This window comes from Sclerotinia sclerotiorum, genomic scaffold (assembly GCF_000146945.2).
Source record: "Sclerotinia sclerotiorum 1980 UF-70 scaffold_5 genomic scaffold, whole genome shotgun sequence".
Classification (NCBI taxonomy): domain Eukaryota; kingdom Fungi; phylum Ascomycota; class Leotiomycetes; order Helotiales; family Sclerotiniaceae; genus Sclerotinia; species Sclerotinia sclerotiorum.
This window is the reverse complement of record NW_001820831.1, coordinates 174,469-192,159: the sequence shown is the minus strand read 5'-3', so window position 1 is coordinate 192,159 and position 17,691 is coordinate 174,469. Positions and strand designations below refer to the sequence as shown.

Genomic DNA, 17,691 nt, shown 5'->3' with positions numbered 1-17,691 from the left:
TGGCATCCAATCTATAGTGTAGTACGCAAAAATGCAAGGAAGGATATTGACTCGCCAAAATACAAAATAACACGCTTATGTGTATCCATCCATCCATTCATCCATCTTTATCTTCATCGCCGCATTACCGAAATATTCATCATGACTTCGTAAAATATCCTGCATCGTCTTTCCATCCCGCCCTCTGAATTGAGACATCTCCAATCCTAATATCCCTCCTCTACAAACCTAGGCCGCGGTAACATATATCCATCGTAGCGGTCGCCTCGAGACTCCTCACTACTGCTAACACTCGTACTTGGGCTTACCAATCCACTGCTCCCGGCTAATCCCGTCATATCCTCGTCAATACCTGTAACTAGCCTTCCATTACTCCTACTTCCTGTCCCCTCAATCCCGAATCCTGTGCCGCCTCCAAGTCCCATACCCATGCCCATGCCCATTCCCATGCCTATGCTTCCTATACCGGTGGGTAGACTCCCGCCTACAAAACCCAATGGGTTGCCACTTATTCTTCTTGGACCTCCACTGCCTTCCATTCCTTCTCCTACACTCCCCACTCTACTCAAAGCTGGCTTTTCCGGTAATCCCTTCAATAACCCCGTACTCGTATCCAGCATTCCCATTGCCCACCTCGTCAATTCTCCCCCTTTACAGCTAACTCCTAACGTCCACCTGTACTCTCCCAACCTCCTTCTATACCACTCCGCCTCCTCTCTCCCCGGTGCCGTCGCCCACAACAATGAGCCAAACGTTCCGATCAGCGCAAAATTCGTCTTACTCGCAAAATACCAAAACGCCCTCAAATGACTCGTCGTGAGTCTATTCACGAAATCCATGGCGGATATTAAACGGGTTTTGGCTGCGCTGCGGCAGATATGCTGGACATATGGATCTAATTGCGGAGGAGACGATTGCCCTTCTATTTTAATGTGAGTATGCGAGGAGCTGGGGGGAGGCGATAAGGAACGGATGATGCGGCGATGAAGGGTAATTTCCGTTGCAAAATACGCGAGATGCAGGAATCCGGTGGAGGACAAGGATAATTTGGACGAGGTGGGGGGAGCATCCATGCGGAGACAGGCGGGTAGTGCTGCGTACCAGTCTTTCAGCTTGAGCTGTACAGGTTTTGCAAGCTGGAGAACAAGGCTTGTGCCCTGTATTCCGGCGTTGGTAATATTAGACATGGCAGATAACGTGTAGAAGGTATCTAGAACCTCGGAGAGAATTTGAGAGAGAATGATCATTTGAGTGAAAAGGAGTCTGCCCCGTTCGTATTCAGTACTTTGCTCATCATCAGTCTCATCATGTTCGACATCAGGAAAGTCGTTTTGGGAAAGTGGGAGAACAGCCCAATTCGAAGCAAAGATATGGGATGGACGTCCATGAACTAACGATCCCCACTTATCCTGCATGTATAAAGCCCACGCAAGACGTTTACGGAGTCCCGCGTTCCCATAATGGGATTTTCCAATTCGAGCAGTCGAGGTGGAGACCTAGTTCTTGGGAAATTGCTACGAGTTGTGCGGTGGGTGCCCATTGGTCGCCTTCCGGCGCTTGGGATAATAAGAGTCCCGCTTGTACAGTTGACAGCTTGGGTCTGTTCATAGCATCTGCTAATGTAACTCTCGCTAACCGTTCCAACTCCTTAAGGTCGGGTCTAGGAAGATGTGCAAGTTCTTCACTGTGGTCCCACCAGTTGATCGCAAGGATGTAAACGGCTGCCAAAAGAGGTGGTGAAAACTCCCGGTACGATCTGTTGTACTTTTCCCAAAATACATTTTTCTGAAGGATAGGAAAGTTTGGATGAATGATGCGAAAATATAAATCCAAGAGTATGGGACCATGTGGCGCCACCAGATTTTCTATCGCATCTGCATCCTCAATTTGATGTTCATGGCCGGGAGTTCTATGATCCGGAAGCATCAAAAATGTATCATAATCGCTGACTTTTCTTAGTGTTCCTCTCGACAATAAACTCTCGTCTTGTGGATCAAACGGTGAAAGATCAATGAGTGAAGGCTCGAAATCTGTAGTTGGACCAATGTATTGACTGTATCGGTCATGTTGTAAACCCAGTGTTCGCTTTAGTAAGGTTGGGCCCCCAATATTTGCCAGATCTTCCGTCAGCGAATTCGTGGCACCGGTGCTAGATATGCTAGCCTCGTGGGGTCTGGACCTTTCGAAATTCCTGTCTGGAGATCTAGTTGTCATATTTGTTAGCCATGACTCAAAAACACACAAAATATTGAACATGTAATTTCAAGTACCTTCTTTTAGCAACAGATTCCTCCTTCCCCTCCACATTTAACTTCCTTTTCCTAGGTTGTGGACTTGACACAAAAGTACAATCCTGCGAATGAAATTGACAAAGAACACACGTGGACTGTCCCTCATTGATTACGCATCTACTCTTCCTCCTCCTACAAGCATCACAAGGTCTATCTTTTCGACTTCTCATGTTATTTCCCAAGTCCATCGATGCCACACTACTCGTGCTCGTTGACAAACTAGAAAGATCTCTGCCGTTTGAAGAATCGGTTGGAGTATCGAGGATGGTATCTAGATGAGGTTTCTTAGAAGCAATGGCAATTGGGGCAGTACGTGCTATAGGAGTTGGGGTCGACATGATGAACACTGGGTAATAAAATTCCTGTGGATCAGTATCCGCCGAAAAGTCCACCACCAGGTTCCGTAAGTGCGTGAACCCGATGACCTGCTCTAGACCCTGGGGTTGGCTCCGTCAATACTGCAGCTACACTGCTGTAGCCAGGGAGTATAGATGAGATATGGGGTTTTTGGTGTAAATCCCCTGTCCTCGGAGAAGCGCGATGTGATTACCTCCGAAATTTGGTAGCGTATGGGAATGGTCTAGTGACGAGGGAACTGTCTTGATCGGGAAGTCCAGCAAAGATAGAGGATATGATATTCCAAAAGACGTGAGTGGCTTGAAGAGTAGATTATCAGATACGCTTATCGATGTTTCTCCCCACTCTTTTGCCTGTTGAATATCTCTTTTATATGCTTGAGGCCCTGTAATCCATATATATTCTTGGAAGAGCTTATCGGAGCTTGAGGTGGAAAATTGTGGTGTCGTCTGCACTGCGAATCTGCAAGTGCCCGGTCTGTGTCGAACGGGTAGATAAGAAACCTTGGAGAGCCAACCACAAATAGAATGTCTTTACTGATAATGGTAAGAGGAGATTAATATTAAATTCTTTCTATCCCTTTTAAGTTTATTCTTGTCCCGTCCGTTTGATGGATTTCAGTTGACATGAACCTTCGAGAGAAATACTAATAATAGTTGACTGAATTCAGTGACTATCACGACTGCATGCACCAGCTAGTGATTGAAGGAGAATGAGATAATAGATAGTTTTCCACGTCATTGATGAGGGAGAGGTATAAATAGTAGATTAGTAAAGGTTTCAGAAGTACTGAATGATATCGATGAGAAGAACTTGGAGGAAAAAGGAAGGAGCTTAGAAGCTTAGGAGATATGGAGAGATGAAAGCTCAGATCTGCATTTACTAGAAACAGTACTTTCGTAAGAGAAAACCTAGAAGCCGATTTGATATTGGTCAAACGGAGGGCTTGGTTACCAAACTAGAAGGCAATAATAAGAGTAACTGAGTAAGTTGAGTAACTTAAATGGTTAACAGGACAAATAACTAGTTGATCCCGCGTTGTCAACACGTTTTTCCAGGTTCCAAGACGTAGCTCTGGCGTCTTTTTTTTCATGCTTCAAGATAAGGCGAAAGGGACCAATATAAGATTCGATATCTCTATCAAACATAAATAATTATTTTTACATTAATCTAGTAATCCGTACCTCGCATCTGCATTGCCGGTACGATGGGCCATCCACATCCAACCCTTGAAGCATTTGGGTACACGACATGTTTTATGTCCCAGGTAGGCTTGGTTAATGTGGTTATTCTGGCCGTTTGCCAGTGTCTAATGACTCTAGTCATCAAAAAATCTAAATAACCGACTCTTGTACGCAGAGAATGGAAGTTTTCCGGCTTCCCCTACTTGACTACTCCGAGTATATTCTCGTTTGATGGAATTAAACTTGTTCGAAGGCTTACGCTTTGATCAGCTTGAAGTCCAGACATTCAACTAGATACTGAATTAATAAGTCTTATAGATGGTTTTAATGACACCAGAATATGCATGAATATGCATCGTCAGTAAGCCATCCACGTGAGCTTAACCAATCAACATATCTTATACGTAATATTTGGTAACCCTAAGTCTTTCATTGGGTACATTTAGAGAATTACTTAAATTTATGGAGTTTGTAAATTGTAACATCCCAATGATCCCATACACCTAATTTTTAATCAGCTATCCTTTTCCCTATCTCCACCACTCAACGTCCAGCATTCCTTATCATCTTCTTAAACATCCTATCTCGGGACCCTTGCTGCTGCAAACTCTCTCGGCAGCCCAAGTTATGATGATGCTATCTTGATTTCTGTACATGTGCTAAAGTTGCTCAGCCACTTAGCCAAGATATAATCAAGATAGCTTTTGCAGAGCAACGGATTAGGGTGTTATGGGGACAATATGGGCCCCATAGGTGCTATCCACCCAGACGATGCTGATATCTAATGATCTAATCTAACCATGATCTGCTAAACCCCACAACACACGACCCCTCTAGTGCATGATTATTGCTAAAGGAAACCTCCAAACCCCTCTAAACCCTGGTAGCTATTGGTCATACATGACTCCAAAGATCAAACGTCCATCCTTCTACCAGCAGTTCTTACTTCATGAGTCCATGCCAATCCAAACATATCAACGTTGCGAGAAAAGCTCTCGGGGCCCTTTTTCGTGGATGGTGCAAATTGTTATGTAATTCCGAGATTGGCGCACATCAGAATTGCACTTTGAAATACTTTTGTGTCACATAATTCGGGTGGCTTTGATAAGTTTTGATTGCGAAGAAAAGTGGGATTTTGGGGGTTGTGCAGTGTGCACTGTGCATAATGCACTGTGCAGATTTCCAGATTTGCAGTCTACCCACATGCGCGATCGGAGGTATCTGTACATTTGAAGAATTATTGGAAACCCAAACGCCGAAATTATTATCAGCACAAGGCGGTGAGATTCTGGATGAAGTATTTGCTTTTCATTGCTACTGCATTGCTGCATTACTGCATTGCTGACGGTTCATATCAATCTCTTACCTCATTTTTTGCGGTGGAATGTCACTGTCAGTCAGACTCGGAAATTGCGCGTGGGAGAAAACAGAAGTTTTTGTGGAGGAAAGAGCGGTATGTTTCGATAATCATATTTGAGGTACGTGGAAGTTATTTGACAAGGGAATTCAATGGCAAACACATACAACATTACTAAAGCAGTACCGGTATGTTGCAATGATGGCTGCCAAGAGAACCGATGTGGAAGATATACTTCCGAAACGCTGATCTGTTGTATCGGACACCTTCCGTGACGTTTCGGAAGTAAAGATGCTCAACGACATACGGAGGAAAAGACTTTTTATTCGTCATGCCATCATCATGAATTTGGGACATCAAGTGAGACTTGTTGATCCCCGACAAAATTAACGGCGGGGGGTACTTGTTCCCCGCATTCATGAATCACGATAAGCAGTCTTATCGTTCTAGACCACAACACTCGAGGCTCCTTTGTGAGGCTTAAATATAAACCGACAGATGCAGTCTCTGACTCAAGATGTTTTTGGTGTAATGTATGATCTGCCGGACAATAAGGTTTCGGGTGCATAGATGCAGGTTGGTAGCAATTTAGGCCTATGAGAACGACGATGCGCTCTCAGCAGGAACTATCCAAACATAAGCGAAGCGACGCCTACTGCTACTTCCTGTTCCTCAAATCAGCATGTTTGTTGCAGGCAAACAGCATTAGATCACTGGAACTTGAAACCAAGAGGTTTTGATTCTGACTTTCTCAGCAAAGAAGGTTCTCCAAAAGTTGAGTCCTGGAATTTTTTTGACGCAGATGAGAATTGTTGAAAATTTGTAAACAATTTTTAGGCAACAGGATTGCAATCACTTGAGGCAACCTGAAGGAGCAGAAAACTTGAGTACTACTCGCAACGAGGAGTCAGACGAGGTAGTATAACTAGGAAAGTTCTAGTTTCGAGGACAAGTCTTGAGCACTAGCTTGTTCCCTTCCTCGCTGAAGATATATACATTACTCAACATCTCGATTTATTTCTCTGTTATGGGGAAAACCACAAAAGTGTAGGAAAGGTGAAGAAGTGGAGCGAAGGATATTTAAGGACGAAAAATCCCAAGGGACGCTAGCTGATGGTCGTTCCTGCCCCTTTCGTGTTTCGCTTACTTTTTTCATTGACGCAAGCAATTGCGTGATGATGTTCCACTGTCTCCTCATAATATATATTATATTGTATCATCGTGTATATTAATAGGTATGAGATAGAAGGAATGTTCATTTCAGTTCAAGAAAATCGGCCAATTCTGCAGGTGAAATCCTGCGTATGTGACGACAAATAAAACCTGTCAAATCTTCGTTTCAGGACTCGATATGTTTGAGTATTCATCCAATGTACTAAGAGTACAACACCAAATATACAACATCAACATTCCGTCGAAAAATCATGAAAAGGAAATGAGGGAAACATTATACAGGTTAAACTTTCAAGAGGTATCAATTTGAAGCATTCAGAAAAGTGACATAAATGTAATTACAACAGACGTCTGGGAACAGATGAGATGGAATTAGGCGCAGGAACATCCAGAATACTAAACTATACTTCGGTTCTTTCACCGGAGCTCTAGGGAAAATTAGTGTTCTTGAGAAGCCAAGTAATGAAGGGGGCAGGGCGACAAGGGGTTTGCGTTTGTCTAAGTGATGATATTTCGTATTTACGAGGAGAAAACACAACTTCATCGCCATTGTGCCGGAGGAGTTCCCTAATTCATTTTGAGCAGGGAGTTTCAGGCTGCTAAGTCGTTGACATAATTTATCGATCTAAGTTCTTAAAATTGGTATCCCGAAGCAACACAATCTTCAATGTCTATGTGCTTCTTTTCTAACTCTTCTAACTCATCTCTTATTTCTCACTTCCTTAAATGCCCCATCTATGACTCGGCCTCTGAATTTCTCTCTGCTGCTGCTCTTGCTTCTACTTCTAGCGCTCTTCTCTCCTCCTCTGCTAAATCTTCATGAGTCTTGTGCTTTCCAAAAAATGCCAGCAATGATAAATCATAAGTCGCTTTGAGCGCCCCTGCGCAAACAAATACAACCCAGAAGAGGTTCCTTCCAGCCAACACACCCGTGATGACGGGGCTAAGACTTTGGGCAAAAGTCTTCACTACATTTAAAAGACCCATGACTGCAGTACGTTCGTGTGGATGGACTACCGCTGCGAGAAAGGCAGAACGTGGTGCTACATCCATACTGGAGGTGGAGTGTCGGAGGATAAGAAAGGTTATTGCTAATGGGAGAGTAGAAGGAAAGGGGATCAAGGAGAGAAAAATAGACGAGGGGAGATGTGTGAATGCCATTGTCTGTTGGGGAAATTTACGTTAGAAGGGTGTGTACTGTGAGGGTAATAAGAATATACCTTGACGTTTCCAAAGCGTTTGGCTAAGGACGACGCGACTAGCATAGAGCCAGCTGATATGATACTAGTGATGGAAAAGAGAGAGCCTAGTTGCCCTTCTTCGATGCCGAATTTTTCGTGGAAAAAGTAAGTCACCCATGAGCTGTGATAATCTGATTAGTTCCACAAAGCAAACGTGGGACCGAATAATACTTACAGAGGTACGAGGCCGGATGCAAAGGAATCAAGGCCAAAAATAAGACATAGGTTTAACACGAGAAATTTGCTCTCCTGGCTTATGTTGGGCAACTTCGATGCAAAATAGCCTTTCTTTTTAGTTACCGCCTCGTCCACTCCGTCACCAAGCAATGGGGCAGTTTCCGGATCATTAATAGGCCCATCTTTCTTCTCAGCCTCGACAGCTTGGCTAAGTGCCACCGAGAGTAGGAACTTGACGAATCCAAATACGGTATAGCTCCAAAATACAGCTCGATATATAAAGATATTCGTCCAGGCCAGCTCATTCCGAAGATAATTAATGACCCAACCAGAAGCAATAAATCCGCACGCCTGCCCGGCTGTTCCAATCAAAGAATACCATGCATATATGTCGCTTCGATTGGATGCGGCAGTAAGTTGTGCGAGAGTTGACTCTTCAATTGCTCGAAATGGGCCTATTTCATTTCCACTTGAAACACCATATCAGCATTTCTGAATGGTAACGAGAGTGGACAAGAGGAGTACATACCTGGGACTTATAACCCCCAAAACCGCAGCAGCAAGCAGGACCCAGTAGTTCTCACAAAGCGCAAAAACAATGCCGCTCCCCATCATTAGCCCTGACCCCACCGCCAAGATGGACTTCCTCCCCAGTGCATCTGCGAATAGTGTAAGAACGAAGCTAATCAATGTATCGCCGATCAATGTCAAGGTCATAAAAAGCCCTATTTTCGTCTTGGAGATGTCAAGTGTAGAGAGGAATTCCACGAGAATTAGAGTCGCGGTAGCATATGCGAACATCCGAATAAAGCGCTGAAGACATAGGAGCTTGGTATCGAGGGACGATTTGTAGAGAGTAATGAGGCCAACCTCATCGATTAGACGATGGAAATATTTCAGCACCATTGTGACCTACAATTGAACCAGTCGTGAGCACGCAGGAGGTGACTTGAGCTTCGGTTTTCGTGTTTTCGATATAGAAAATCAATGTGAAGCTTCATGCAGCTAATTGCTGACCGTCGATCAATAGACAAAAGCAGAAGAAAAGACAAAAAAACTGAAATGAGAAGAATATTCAATATCTCCTATACTTAGCTAAGAATTGATCAAGAGTTCAAATGAATGTAACTATATTTATTTACATGGTTGATGGGCGACATACCGCTTTTTGTATTGTCATTCATTGCTTTGTCAACTCAAAAGTTGCAGCTGGATGGATTAATGCAGCTGCGTAACTATTATGTCGCAATATTAGCACCATCTTAGCACCATCTGATAAGATTGACAGCTAGAATTCACCGACAATTCTTTTGAATCAATCCTTCCAAATGGCAGATAATAAATACTACATAAATTGATCTTCATTCATAACATCATGGAAATAAGCAAGGCTTCTTTTATGAAGAGGATCTTCACCTATATATATGTCAAAAAGTAGTCAGTAAATCATGGCGAGAGGAATTTTGCTTCGGGATTTCATACAAAAGAATCACAAAATCGCAATACCTATTTCATCATTGCCATTTGTATTTCAAGCGTGATTCTCAAGGTAGTCCTTGGCTCCTATCAGTTACCTTTCAGTAAGGGATGTTCTTTGTGAGACATAGTCCAATGCAGAAACCGCATGCCGAAGATATCTTTGTTGTGAAAAATTAACCACATGTCGATATCTTGATTTGCCCTCCAAGTTAGTACTTGCCAAATTGTCAATTTTCAAACATCATCATGGCGCCGAAGAAGGATACAGCTGTCACTGCTACCAGGGCAAGGCTCTCTCGAGCAGCAAAAGATAAACCGAAGGAGTCTCCTGAGCCCATTCCAAAGGCTACACCCAAAGCAATCAAGAAAACACCAGGCCGTCCAAAGAAATCCATTCCTACAAAGATTTCCACCCCAGAAGTAGGTTCAGCTAGCGATGCGAAAGGCAAAGGCAAAGGGAGAGGGAAGGGAAAAGGAAAGGAGACCGATGTTGCAATAACGGAAGTGCCCACAGATTCTGCTTTTAATAATGAAATAATACATCAAGAAGCAAGCTATCCAAATCCATTCTCTACAGGAAGCTACCGCAGAAATACCGCGGCTTTACTTTCTCAATGGGATTCTACAAAATCACCCGTCAATGTTTCCCCAGAATCGCGAAAACAACTCGTTAGTGAGATGCCAAAGTCCAAACCACAGAGGTCTGCGAAATATAAGCATGATAAAGCACACTCGGCGTCAGAAAAAGGGCACATTTTCATCCTCCCACCAGCTTCCAAGGACATGGGTGAGCAAACCTCTCAGCTCTTCGATGCCAACAAACAAAACCGCTTGAACTCTTTAGTAGGAAGGTTTCCCGACCCGACTTATCCTCGGGCTAGTATATCTGATGGGACAGACCATTCACCCAGGTTCAGATCGGCAATGGGGTTCAGATACTCTCCGGGATTTGGAGGACCACGAGGCTTCAATGCGAGCCCAACTTATCAATTTGGCTTTAATCCGAGGCGAAGTACATCTGCAATACCCGGGGCTGAGGTTCTAGTACCCTCGAAGCCGTTCAAATCAGTGGACCTTACCAATTCTAATGCTGATGCCGGTCCTAGTTCTCGTGGCGATGGAGTAGCAACCGGACTTTCATCGACTAGACCCGCATCCATAGGTGGACCACCAACATATTCCGCGGACCATAACCCTGAATATTACCACCAGTTTTCGACAGAACAGAAGAACTTTATGGATTTCAATCCGAACAGATTAGGTGCCTTTGGACAGAATTATAAATGGTTCGAACCACGAGCATTACCACCATGGGGACAGCAGGGAACATTTCTTCCTGGGAACCCACAATACCAGAATCCCGAGGGAAGACAAGCTTGGTATAATAATTGGAATGCGTCGCAGCAAAATCTTCCTTGGATACAAGGTTACTCCTCCGACCCAACATCAGGTTACTCTTCGATACCAAGCTACCCCCCGATGCCAGAGTTCGGATCTTTTCCTGCACATCATGATTATCAAGCGCCTTCACACTCGGCACAGACAGGTCAATCATCTGCTGAGGGGAATGCTACAGCTACTACCAATTTAGAGGCACAAGGTATCAGGGAGAGTAGGATGACACGGGAGAAAACCATTTTTGTACCAGGAGGAAAGATAGTCAAAACATCTACCACAATATTCACGCCGACTGATGAAAATAAGAAGAAGAAGGGCAAACATGTAGAAAAGCCGCCAGAGGACAAAATCGGTATAGTAGTGGTAGATAAAGAGGGCAATGTTGATGTTGAGTCTGGAGATTGGCTGGAAGGATTCAATAGAATCGAAGGATGGGAAGTAGAAGCTTTACTAGGTCAACACAAAAGATGGCGACCGCACAGAAATCGGGCTGTAGATACTAGGAAGGGCATTACAAAGAAACCTTCGACGCAGAAGAAATCTACTGCTCCGTCAATAATGCCAACCTCACCTCAGCTTCCACAGCTAATGTCTCCCGAGCTTGCACATCCAAAGCCTCCCACAACGACAGCGCCATCACCGACTCTAGATTTCATCCCCTTTGATTTTCCACCCTCCCAGAACACAACACCCACCCGCACACGAGCAACAAGAATATCAAAAGCAAATCCTAATTCCGCCAAGCAGAAAAACTCTCCAAAGACTAAATCTAAAACACCAGCACTTAAACCTAAAGCCGGCGCTGGAAAAGTCACCAAATCAACTTCAGCCCCAACTCGTAGTCTTCGTTCCAGCACCTCACCTTCCAAAACTACAGCCTCTGAAACCAAAACTGATAATAAGTCCAAGACCTCTAAGTCTAAACCTAATTCTGCAACTTCTAAATCTAAATCCGCATCGGCCAAAGCAACTGCAGCAAAACAATCAAAAATAACTCCACCACAATCTCAATCTCAATCACAAGCCGAATCCCAACCCATCCCCGAAACCTCACTCGAAAACTCTACAACAAAAATTCCCTCCCCAGAATCATCAGGAAGCACATCCAATCCGAACCCCACTCCGCCACCAAAACCCCCCTCCAACAATCCCTCAAACACCCACACTCCCAACCCCAACCCCCTCCCCCAACAATCCCACACCTCCCCCACCATCTCTAATCCCATCTCCAATTCAAACCCCACCCCCAACCCCAAACCCAGCATTCAAGAATTCCCCCCCAACACCACAGAACTCAAACAACAAATCCAAGAGTGCCAAAGCCTCGCCAATCAAGCCGCAGAAAATATGGATCGATTACGTGGAAAAGGAGCGGCGAAGTCCGCGAAGAATTTCGAGGAGCTGATGAAGTTTGTGGAGGCTGGATGGGTGGAGTTGGAGAGGAGGGCGGAGGAGGGGGTATAGGTGATTTTGGTTTTGGTTTTGGATTTTGGATTTTGGATTTTGGATTTTGGATTTTGGATTTTTTAGTGGGATGTTGGGGTCGAGGTTGGGGATGTATTCATGTTTGATGGGTGGATGGTTGGATGGGTGGATGGTTGGATGGGTGGATGGTTGGATGGATGGGTTGATTGTTGAGTTATATGAATGTATTTCTTTTTTTGTATGTTTATGTTGAGTCATTTTGCAATGAGTATCGCGGCAGTTCTGTGGAGGATATAATTTGTGTATGGAGGTATAGCTCAGTCATATTAATATTTCCAAATCCTATTTGCTACCTAGCTTATCTACACCTCTCAAATCCGAAACATTCCCTATGTCCTTGTCCCTTCATGTGCATGTGCATATCCATATCCATACCCGTATCCATACGCAAGATTAATTTGTTGCCTAAAGAATATATGTGCGTATCACGCATCTAACCTCCCTATGCATAAGTATACCACAGGGAAGAATGAAATTCTTTACCCAAAGGAAGTTTGCTTGACAAATACTAATGATGTATAGAGAAATCAGATCTGCCTCCGGGGTTTAGAACAAATCCAAGTGATGAAGAAAACATATCAACGTCAAAATCAAGAACAAGATCAAATTCGATTTCGAAATATGATTAGTACATGTGATCGAACTAAAAGGATTTTGCTAAACCATATTGCCAAAGAGCGGAACTTTTAGTTCGATAAGCAAAAAGAGCCGAATACCGAAAAAAGCAATGCATCAAAAGCCATATGAAACATAAAACTAAAGCGCGGACACCTTATTCACAAGGAGGAAGAGAAGAACTCATCTAAAGGTTTTTCTCCACCGTAACCAACTCTCGAAAACCTTCTTTCCATTTTGCCATCTCATCACTAGTGGGATGCGGCAATGGTGCACGACCATATCCTCCATAGCCCAACCAACTCTGCATACCAGCCTTGGTGCTCACGATACCTCCTTGAATAGCCGCCCAATCACCTTGAGCAACGACTTCCTGGAGTTTCTGGGCCTCCTCAATTTTCCCTTCGTGGTATAGTCTAATCATCTCGATGCACGCTTTCGGAGCAATATTTGCTAACCCGGCGAGGATCCCATGACCACCGCCAATAAGACTTTGTAAAGTGAAATCGGCACTGCCTCCTAGAACCAAGAATGGTGGGGATGCGGGGGAGTGTGGCTTGCATGTCTTTGTGGCTGCCACAATTCGATTCAATTTGCCAGTGTTGCCACAAGTGAGCTTTACCCCCACAATGTTGGGATGGGCTGATAATTGGATGATGACGTCTGATGAAAGATCCATACCGGAAACAGCTCCTGGATAGTTGTAAATTAATAATGGAATTGGAGATTGATCCGCTACTGCAGTAAAAAATTTGATAACGGAAGCAGAGGAAGGTAAAAACAGAGGTGCATAATACGAAGGTGGTAAAACAAGTGCATAATCTCCTCCAGCCGCAAATGCCTCTCGGCAATATTGGACCGTTTCTCGGACAGATTGAGCGCCACAGCCGACAATGATAGGAAGATGTGCGAACCCGGCCGAGTTGAGCGCGGCACGAGTTGTTGCCGTAACCGTCTGACGCTCCGAGTGAGTAAGATTAACAGCTTCACCGTTGGAACCCTGAGTGGCTAGACCGGCAACTCCTGCTTCTGCAAGACGAATCGCATGACTGGAAATCGTTTCCGTGTCGAGTTCTTCTGTGGCTGGATCGAAGAAGCAAACTGTTGGAACGTAAACTCCAGGAACCAACGGACGGGCCATGTGATCATCAGCTTCTACTGAAACGCTACTGTGCGAAGTACTGTATGAGGATTCGTCCACCGAATATATACTATTTGCGTTGCTTGAGTTCCCCAAGACAGGGTTTAATGGGGGGTGAAAAGACATGTTAAAATCTGTTGAGGAAGTCCTTGCTGGCAAAGGTGAATCGTTATGTGGTGCCATAGTGAACATGAAGTTGTCAGTGTTTTTGGGCCAACAAGGCGATGTTTAATGGTAAATAAGAAAGGGTTAAGTTGATTCTAACCTCAACGTCAAACCTAAGACAACATTGACCTGAAAGAAGGTAAAGTTATTGAAATGAAGTTATCAAAGGTATCCGTGTGGGTAACAGTTGGACATTAAATATTGTTCTTTTTGGTATGTTCCTGGTGGCGTATACGGGCTACTTTGTTTGTCGCATAGTGTGGGGGGTTGGGAGTTTTCAAGGAGGAGGACCCTCGTGCATGGCTTGTCAGCCATAGCCATCTTAGTAAACGGTAGAGGAAAGTAAGACCAGATACAAATGCAAGATGAGATTTGTGGAGCGTTGAGCAGGTACTAGCCTTGCATATTGCTAAGGGAGGTATCGTGAAATCCATATGTTACTTCTCCATGTCGACGACGACAAGGAGTAACAAGTGACGGCAAGTCACGGCAAGTAACCCTTAATCTCCCGACCAATTACATAGGTAGCGGAGAAGAATAGGAATTCCTGATATAGCAATTAGTAATTAATTTACTGCGTCCGCATAATCGTTGTGCTGCACTTCTCCGTTTTTGATCAATGATCATCAACGACGTTGTATTCTGCATTCAATAAAGAATGGTAAAGGAGCCTTTCTTGGTTATGTCTGCTTGCCAAGAGATGAAATGTGAGGAAGAGAGAAAGTGCAATCCCTTGACCCCGTATTCCATTACATGTTGGGCGCTGTTCGCTCCCTCCCAGGCGACCTCCCCTCACCGCATACATGATACCTCAGCAAATGAAGGTGTTTATCCAATAATTTGTTGCCAATCACAATTGCTTATTTGCATCATGACCTAGAGAGGCTTTCCACCACTCCGAGTACGATAATGTAACAAAACTGCAACGGATTTGGCCGTTAGCAATTCCTGAATCTTGATTGATCGCAAAAATAAAAAGAACAAAAGCCAACAGGAGTTGGAGGCTCAGAACAGTCTCACTCAGCACCCAACCACATCACAATAATCAGAGCTGAGTCCTTAACTTTTGGCAAAAAGCTCATATTGGGCTGAGGAAGCACACCTATAGACAGGTTTGTCTCTCTCTCCTTTCAGATGTATGTATGTATGAATGTACGTATATTGGCCTCTCATTGATCTGTACTTGTCGCTGCAGAGTAAAATGTCTGCTGATACGGTATGATGACCTCGAACAGAAAATTGCGGGGTTAACGGACCCTGGCAATGTAAGATCAGTCCCCAGAAGGCTTAGCTGATATAAAGAATCCAAGATCATGGTGTTGGTAACATGTTTGGACAACCGTTTCTTGTTGAGATTCAGTAAAAGGACGTGGGGGTGAAAGGAATGAATCAACCGCAATAAACGTACCTTTAACATATTTAGGCCAACGAGAATCTAAACTCTTCCATAACATCTTGGCGCACATGACATTCATTGACTTCCGATTTCCGTGTGTCGATTTCGAACCGTCTTTCCTCCAGGATCACGAAATATCAAATTATGAAGAGACGTATCATATTCTCAAGAGGCCATATTACATAATAGTTCTACGAGAACCGGCAGCTAGGAATCCAGAGACGACATCGTCAACGTACAATCAGACCACATCGTCGCCTCCAGACTCCTTTAGTATCTGCTGTGATACTTGATATATAATGCATACCAATGATTGAATGGCACCACGACGCAAGATCTTACCCTCGCTTGATCATTCAGCGCGTAATGCTTTTTTGAAGCCTGCACAGCTGCGCAGTCATAGAAACCTCGGCATTTGAAACGGTATTGCCCACGAAATCATGTCGAATCAGACCATTATTTCAAGAAACACGATAAGAGCCACTTGAACAGGCAAATCCCATGGTATTATTCTAATTCGTTTCTCACGGATTGCCCCTACCTGCCGAACTAGATTCGCCAAGCAACGGGCATGAGAAACAGGCTCTTATTACCCTTTCATCATCAATGAAGCTGCGCGGATTCATGGAATTTTCAAGGCCGGTAATGCAATATGACAATCCTTACATATCGTTCGAGTCTAGAATCTCAAAACTGTTGTCCGTCGTGATGATAGGCGTAGATGCTGTTCGTTTACCAAAACAGCAGAACTAACCTACCGAGTACATGTCCACAACATTGGCACCCGTTTTCAGCTACATCTGAACACAAAAAAGGTACCATGGCACGTGGACATTAACCTTCAAGCTAGCGATAAGAGCACAGCTTTTCATATCGAGAAGCTGCCGACACCGCGAAGCGATATATACGCAGTGTTTACAGGTGCATTTGGAAAGTCGTCCTACTATCGCGTCTTCTTCATCACACCAAAAAGCGGGGTCTAGCGTCCTCCCTATTTGAAAAAAGCTTTGTCATTTTGACGACTTCCAAATCCATAATTTTTCATCAATTCCAAAGTTGCAGTCTTTACTAACAAGGAGAACTTTACATCCGGCCGGTTCAATTGCCTGCCCCAATATTCCATGTCACACTAAGTATCGGTACGGGCCTTCCCCGAGTTTACCAACAGGGTTCCGGTCATCTTACGGACACGGGAAGTCTATGAACCGAATGAAACGAAGGATGTACTCCGTATATATCCCCGGTATCAACAAGCATATAGAATTAGATTCGTGGATCATTACCAGTTCAATTTATCCGGCGTGACACGCGTACTAGTCGTACCCCTCGGGCTAGACTCCTCAGCTATCTGCATCTCATTCCGTTGGGATTCGCGTGGGGAACCGCTTCATATACACTACATTTACTTTTTGTGCATTTGCTTTTTGTGGGGGTCATTCGGCAGTGGGAGAAATGTCTTTTTATTTAGTTGCGAAAATAATTTCTGGTCCAGATGAGTATCTCTAACCTTATGTGCTCTTCATCTCATACACACGCTGCCTTGTCCTATTTTGCTTCATTTTGCCGCCATATCACATCTGTTCCCTTTGAGCCATCAGCATCTCAGATCGTTAAACAGTTGCTATGATTGATGAATATATGGTTGTAGATTGAAAGTCCGCTACCAGACTTATTCACTACCATGTTTTGACTATTCTCTTTCTACCTACATACCATATCACAAGTGTTATCTCTACTACATAAAGGATGTTAATCAGATCTTCCCGTTCAGAGCGTAGGGGCGGCAAATATGGCTATTTGATCAGGCCATATGCATCTCGTGGGTAGAGTGGAAAAACGCCAGGTCAGAATCAGGAAATAAATCCCCAACAGGGGATTTTCTTCTCCAAGTTTTTGTCAATCTGAAGGTTTTATTTGTAATTTGTTTTTATATCAATAGGGGGAGAGTGTGTGTCAATCAGTCAGTTAGTGGCATCTAAGATTTTGTATTGGTTGTGTGATACCAATAATGAAGCGAAGCAATGCGAAAATATATTGTAGGGCAACAGAGCATGAGAGGCTAGTTCTTTTATTTATGCCGAGTTGGGCTGAGAATACTAGACTAGTTGAGTGAATGCTAAGATGAAATTGAGGATGAAACACCGCGTTCGTGTACCTAACTAATGATCATAGATACCTGGTCTTACTGGTAACTGAAGTAGATATCTATGCCTTCAAAGCGAAATGACACAT

The 17,691-nt window shown here is 43.9% G+C and overlaps 6 protein-coding genes across 6 annotated transcripts; 1 reads left to right on the top strand and 5 right to left on the bottom strand.

The window, feature by feature from the left end:
* Window positions 1-206: 206 nt before the first annotated feature.
* SS1G_04057 (hypothetical protein) lies at window positions 207-1,187 on the bottom strand (the record flags this gene model as incomplete). Its single annotated transcript, XM_001594200.1, has 1 exon — window positions 207-1,187. The coding sequence occupies one exon, from the start codon at window positions 1,185-1,187 to the stop codon at window positions 207-209; it is 981 nt and encodes a 326-aa protein (XP_001594250.1).
* A 250-nt stretch (window positions 1,188-1,437) lies between these two features.
* On the bottom strand, window positions 1,438-2,629 carry SS1G_04056 (hypothetical protein; the record flags this gene model as incomplete). The annotated part of the gene is made up of 2 exons (XM_001594199.1): window positions 1,438-2,203; window positions 2,382-2,629. 2 exons carry the CDS (start codon window positions 2,627-2,629, stop codon window positions 1,438-1,440), a joined length of 1,014 nt encoding a protein of 337 aa, XP_001594249.1.
* Window positions 2,630-7,097: 4,468 nt separating this feature from the next.
* Window positions 7,098-8,686, bottom strand: SS1G_04055 (hypothetical protein; the record flags this gene model as incomplete). The annotated part of the gene is made up of 4 exons (XM_001594198.1): window positions 7,098-7,526; window positions 7,583-7,724; window positions 7,779-8,249; window positions 8,310-8,686. 4 exons carry the CDS (start codon window positions 8,684-8,686, stop codon window positions 7,098-7,100), a joined length of 1,419 nt encoding a protein of 472 aa, XP_001594248.1.
* Window positions 8,687-9,505: 819 nt separating this feature from the next.
* On the top strand, window positions 9,506-12,121 carry SS1G_04054 (predicted protein; the record flags this gene model as incomplete). The annotated part of the gene is made up of 1 exon (XM_001594197.1): window positions 9,506-12,121. One exon carries the CDS (start codon window positions 9,506-9,508, stop codon window positions 12,119-12,121), a length of 2,616 nt encoding a protein of 871 aa, XP_001594247.1.
* An 823-nt stretch (window positions 12,122-12,944) lies between these two features.
* Window positions 12,945-13,898, bottom strand: SS1G_04053 (hypothetical protein; the record flags this gene model as incomplete). The annotated part of the gene is made up of 1 exon (XM_001594196.1): window positions 12,945-13,898. One exon carries the CDS (start codon window positions 13,896-13,898, stop codon window positions 12,945-12,947), a length of 954 nt encoding a protein of 317 aa, XP_001594246.1.
* A 649-nt stretch (window positions 13,899-14,547) lies between these two features.
* Window positions 14,548-15,480, bottom strand: SS1G_04052 (predicted protein; the record flags this gene model as incomplete). Its single annotated transcript, XM_001594195.1, has 3 exons — window positions 14,548-14,610; window positions 14,960-14,983; window positions 15,472-15,480. 3 exons carry the CDS (start codon window positions 15,478-15,480, stop codon window positions 14,548-14,550), a joined length of 96 nt encoding a protein of 31 aa, XP_001594245.1.
* Between the last annotated feature and the right edge of the window lie 2,211 nt (window positions 15,481-17,691).